This window comes from Sinocyclocheilus rhinocerous, unplaced genomic scaffold (assembly GCF_001515625.1).
Source record: "Sinocyclocheilus rhinocerous isolate Xijiao unplaced genomic scaffold, SAMN03320098_v1.1 scaffold422, whole genome shotgun sequence".
Lineage (NCBI taxonomy): Eukaryota > Metazoa > Chordata > Actinopteri > Cypriniformes > Cyprinidae > Sinocyclocheilus > Sinocyclocheilus rhinocerous.
Genome location: NW_015639767.1, coordinates 798,816 through 804,927, shown reverse-complemented (window position 1 = coordinate 804,927; position 6,112 = coordinate 798,816). Strand labels below are relative to the sequence as shown.

General features: G+C 32.0%; 1 protein-coding gene across 1 annotated transcript in view; it reads left to right on the top strand.

The window, feature by feature from the left end:
* The window catches only part of slc44a4 (solute carrier family 44 member 4), a 32,850-nt gene extending 28,830 nt beyond the window's left edge, over positions 1-4,020 (top strand). The window contains exons 19-22 of the mRNA XM_016567453.1: positions 1,334-1,404; positions 1,482-1,576; positions 3,403-3,487; positions 3,578-4,020. Coding sequence (XP_016422939.1) covers positions 1,334-1,404; positions 1,482-1,576; positions 3,403-3,487; positions 3,578-3,684 — 358 coding nt within the window. The 3' untranslated portion in view covers positions 3,685-4,020. The remainder of the gene's footprint in view (positions 1-1,333; positions 1,405-1,481; positions 1,577-3,402; positions 3,488-3,577) is intronic.
* Positions 4,021-6,112: the final 2,092 nt, after the last annotated feature.

The window sequence follows — 6,112 nt, the reverse complement described above, 5'->3', positions numbered from 1 at the left end:
ATCTTAATATATTATTATATCTTATATTAATCATTTGCACACACGAGCATTATCCGGCTCCGCTCCTCCCGACCGCAGACGCAGGTTTACAAGCCACTTTTTCCTGCGTTTTTCAGTCAATTTCTTGACTTTTCCCCCCTTATGAACAACACATTTTCTTACACGATAAAAGCTCCTTGTGGTTTCTCGGTTTGGTCGATTTGAGCATCCATAAACAACACAAAACACAGGCATTTTGAGTTTTGTTAGTGATTTCTATGGAGAAAAATCACTTCCTGCCCTCCAGCTGCATTTCGTGCGTCATCAGAATCACGTGATTGCAAACAACCTATTGAGAGTTTACATCTCACAATTTTTTTTTCACAAGTGCACTTTACTTTTTCAAGCTTATATCTTCTCGCAGTCGCAAGTTATACACTCATATAGTTTACAAAATAATTTCATTTTTATGCAAAACTATTTTTTTTGTTTGATTGAATGTTGATGCATTTCATCAGCGACCAGCACAGATCAGCTCCAGGCATGACGAAGCAGTTATCGTCCTCTTTTGGAAGACCAAACAAAGTAGTTTCGCTTTCACAACGAAACACACAGCGCCTTCACGACATGGCGGCGGCGGCAACAACAATACTACAGCGAAAATAAAAGTTACGCTTTCTTTCTTTGCGTGAACATTTGGTGGTGTTATGCAAATCTTCCCACATAGTGACGTAGATATGTGGGGGCGTGTTAGAACGAGATGAAAATTGAATGTTTTCAAAAAGTTCAAACAAAATATAAATTTAATACAAATTTGTATGTGAAAAATTTTGTATTTATTATTTTTTAAATTTCTTTCTTTTTTTATTTCTTTCTTTTGATTTTGAGGTGAAATTTGTGTTTTTATGAAGATCAATCAAAATCTAAACTTGATGCAAATTTTTATGTGAAATGTTTTTAATTTTAATTTATTTGTAATTTTTTTAATGTGTATTTATTAATCTGACTTTGAGATGAAATGGGTGTTTTCATGAAGTTCAAACAAAATCTAAATTGAAACTTTTTCCTTAAAATCCTTTCACCTATTTTTATTATTGAACAAATTTCATGTACTTTCATTTAGTCATTACGAGGGGAAAAAAAATCTGAATTGTGAGATAAAAGTCACAATTAGGGGAAAAAGGAAATAAGCTTGGTCAAAAGATGGAAATTATGTTTTTGATTGTGTGTTGTCTGGTTTGGAACAGTGTTATGAAGCTACAAAGAAGAGCAACTCAAGAACCCAAGACAGGACAGTGTTTCCTCATGAGGAGATGTGTTGGTTGTTAAGAGGGTATTGTGTTGTTGTTGTCAGGGTGGTGGTGCTGGATAAAGTGACGGATCTGCTGCTGTTCTTCGGGAAGCTGCTGGTGGTCGGTGGAGTTGGTGAGAGATTAGACACACCTCAGATCTCTGGAGCTTCATGTGTGAGCTGAAGCTGATGACGTTTCGTCTGTTTTCAGGTGTGCTGGCCTTCTTCTTCTTCTCCGGCAGGATTCAGACTCCAGGAACCACGTTTGAAACGGCGGCGCTCAACTACTACTGGATGCCCATCATAGTGAGACTCACGTTCACACCTCACATTACTGATTTACATTTGATCAAATGTTCGGCAATCGAAATCAAACTGAAATTATGATGTCATTTTTGCATACTGAATTCTGATTGGTCTTTTCTTACATGTATTTAACTGTATGTCATATACAGCGATCATGTGTTCAGCATTGCATTAACACACAGAAAGTGAATTTTTACTAAACCTGTCAACTATTTCACCCCAAAAATCAAAAAGAAACAAGAAACTATATTTTGCATACTGGACCTTATAAGATATATATATATATATATATAATTTTTTTTTTTTTGCATTGTAACATTATGAAAATTACCTCTGTTGTTGTATTTCTCAAAATATCAACAAAAATCAAGCTTTTCTACTACACAGTGGTATCTGATGTAATGCATTTAAGCAAAAACTTTGCATTACAGTAAATGTTATAATGCTAAATGTTATGCAAAAAATATATATTTTTATTGTTTTATTTCTTATGAGATTTTCACGGTTCAATCAATATCTAAATATACCTTAATCTCTTTCTTTTTTTTTTTTTCAAAATATCAACAAAAATGTTTTTCTACATGGTGGTATTTGATGTAATGCATTTAATTTAAAACACTTTGCATTACAGTAAATATGTTTTAATGCAAAATTTTATGCAAAATATATATTTTTATATTACAATTTCATTTGTTATGAGGTTACATTGTTCAGTCAACATTTAAATATACCTTAATCTCTTTCCTTAAAAGTCCTTGAAAGTAAAACATCTGGAGACAAATATATTATATTTTGCAAAAAAATTGTTTTATTTATATATTTACATTACAGTAAATATTTTGAATGCAATTTTTATGGAAATATATGTATTATTAATATTATTATTATTTTATTTATTTGGTTTGGAGGTGTAATGGGTGTTTTCATGAAGTTCAAACAAAATCTAAATAAACCTCAAACTCTTTCCTTAAAAGTAAACCATCTGGATGCAAAATAGAAATAATTTCTATGCTAAATATATATTTTATTATTTTATTCATATATTTGCATTACAGTAAATATGTTTAATGCAAATTTAAATGCCAAATATTTTAATTAAATTAATTAATTATTTAATTTTGAGGTGAAATTGAGGTTTTCATGGTTCAATCAAAATCTAAACATGCCTCAAAGTCTTTTCTTAAAAGTTCTTAAAAAAATAAAACATCTGGAGGATCTGATATAGACTTAATAAAATAAAAATAAATGTTGCATAAAAATTATTTTACTTATATATTTGCATTACAGTAAATATTTAATGCAAAAGAAAAATATTCATAATATATATTTTTTTATTAATTAAAATTTAAAAATTATTTAATTTTGAGGTGAAATGGAGGTTTTCATGGTTCAATCAAAATCTAAATATGCCTCAAACTCTTTCCTTAAAAGTTCTTAAAAGTAAAACATCTGGATGCAAAATAGACTTAATAAAATACAAATATGTTTTGCATAAAAATAATTTTATTAATATATTTGCATTACAGTAAATATTTTTCATGCCATTTTTTAATGGAAATATATATATTTCTATTGTATTATTTTTGATTTGGAGTTCAGTTTTCAAGTTCAGTCAAAATCTAAATATACAATAAAATTTTCCCTTAAAACTCCTTTCACTTCTGTTCCCTGTATTTTGTTTAAATGAGTTAATATACTTTCATTCCGTAATTAGCTATACAGTTGCTTAGATTTTGGTTTCATGCAAGAAATGAGATGTAAAGTTGAATCAGGTAGTGGCAAATGAACATGTTTAGTTTTGTAAAGTGTGTGTGTGTGTGTGACAGACGGTGGTGTTCGGTGCGTATCTGATCGCTCACGGCTTCTTCAGTGTGTATAACATGGGTGTGGACACACTCTTCCTGTGTTTCTGTGAGTATCACACACCACGGATATAATGCTATATAACATATATAATGTGTGCGGTGTTTTATGTGTCTCACCGTGCGTTACATCATGCAGTGGAGGATCTGGAGCGTAATGATGGCAGTCCACAGAAACCCTACTTCATGTCCAAGAACCTGATGAAGATCCTCAACAAGAAGAACAAACCGGCAAAGACGGGCTGATGAAGATGATAATGATGAAGATGACGAGGGTTTCTGACTTCATACTCTCAAGCACCGTCACTTTCAATCGAAGTGAATCCATGTACAGACCCTTTTAAACACCGATACATGTTACTGAGAATGCCTGAGATTCAATTTTTCAACAGAAACCAGTTAATGTAACTCGTTAATCAAAACCACCAAAGATTAAGGACCACATCCGAACCCTGGAACTGTTTTATTGAAAATGTGCCAGTGCATTTTTATGAGTTTTATTCAAGAAACTTGGATGAAGATGTCTGTGAGCCAAAGCATTTATTATTATCCATTATTATCTTTACATATTAATATATTCAGTTTCTGCTCGCTTTTCAGACCGATTAGTTTTGTAAAAATCGACGCGTTTCAGAAAGGCGGGGCATAGAGGAGAAACAATAATGTACAGTATGTGGAAAATAATGTGTTTTCTGAACCTTAAACTGCATAAACACATTTCATTACACCAAATACACAAAATAATGTTCTTTTTAGCAGCATCATATGACCCCTTTAAAACATTTAAGTAACTGAAAATAAGCAAATCAAATAAAACTGAAACAACGAATTTCTGTAGTAAAATGACTGAAAATGATAGACTTACCTCAAACTTTTTTCTTAAAACTTACCCTTCAGGAAATGCAAATGTACTTAATTTTTTAAGTTAGTCCATGTACTTCTATTGCAGTGGAAAATGAAAAGAAAAACTTAAAAAAAAAAAAAAATCTGGAATAAAATGACTAAAAATTATAGACTTAAAATGGAATGTCAAATGAAAACTAAAAACATAAAAACTAATATTATAACCAGGTCTGACAATGACATCATTAAATCAAATAAAATGGTGCTTAACATTTTTATTTTGTAGTTTTATTTAGCAACAAAGACAGCGAGTGTATAATAAAATAAAATGCCTTAAAGACGCATTATATAGTGTGGTTTTGTCCTGAATGCTTCCTTCAACTCCAGACCAGCAGAACCGGTTTCAGTGGTCATTAAAGTCACCCAACTGTTAAAACTGGTTCATAATCGCTCAAGGCTGCAGTTATAATATAACTTACACGTTTTATAAAGGCAGATATATCACATGACCTGATTCTGACTTCGCATTCGGTACAATAGATCTGGTGTATCAGATGATGTATTAGCATTATTTTGAGCAAATTACACAAAACAGTGCAATGTCTCATACCATTTTACTATATTACTATATTTTACATATATTTGTTATATATATATATCATACAAATAAAAACATCCCACCGATTGTATTAAATGTTTATTTCTCAAGTGCCAGAGAACAGGCCACACCCACTTTAGTTTCTGCCCCATATGCACAATAATTATATGCAATTTAGCTACCAAAAGACTTTTTATGGCAAAAAGACTTGTTACAAACATAATTAACCAGCCATATGTAAAAAGGAAAAAGACAAACAAGAGCAATTTCAACTAAAGTCACCCAAAATCATCCAGAATCAACGGATTCTGAGCATAAACCCCGCCCACTTTATGCCCAGCAGATATCAATCAATACAACCAGCGCTGTGACATTAAACAAGTGGGCGTGGTCACAGGAGGTCCAAACCGGCCAATCACTTTGCAGAGAGAGGAAGTCAACAGAAATGTTCTTGTTCACAGGATGTTTGTTACATTGACAAACAGTTAAAACCGACAGGATTACAAACCATCACCTCCCGGCTGTCAATCAAACGTCACAGCCAATGACAGAGAGACGCTTAAAAACATCAATATCCATATACACACACACATAATATACACAGCCACAGCTCACGCTCCCAACACTCACTCCTGTGAGAACTTTGAAGGGTGTATGAAAATTAAACTCACTTTTTGTAAAATTGTTCTAAGCTTCCTATCTATAATCTTTCAGACATGACAATAGCATATTTACTGAATGTATTGTGAATTTCCCCACTATTTTCACTCGTTAACGATGTGTGTGAACTCAGAATCGAGTGATTAATACAGTTGTGACGTATGGTGCGAGTCTGCTTTACACAACAAACACACAGCAGATAAAACTGTTGTGGAAACACTTCCTGAACAGACCTGAAGCTCATCCTGATCTGAACGTCTGATCACCATTAGCTTATGACTAGCGTGCGTCTTTGGGATGTTTCTTTAAATTAAATCTCACAGAAAACACATTGAAAATAAAGGGTGGATCTCACAAAAGCATATTCAGCTCATATTTCACTCCAAACTTAAAAAAAAAAATTAAATTATTGTAATATTTTTAGGACAATTAACATTTAAATCGTACATTCTTATTTCTGTAATTTCTGAATGTCGCATTTGTTTTATATATAAAATAACACACACACACACATATATATATATATATATATATATGAAAGGAAGTCAATTTTCCGACCTTTTTAAGTTTTTA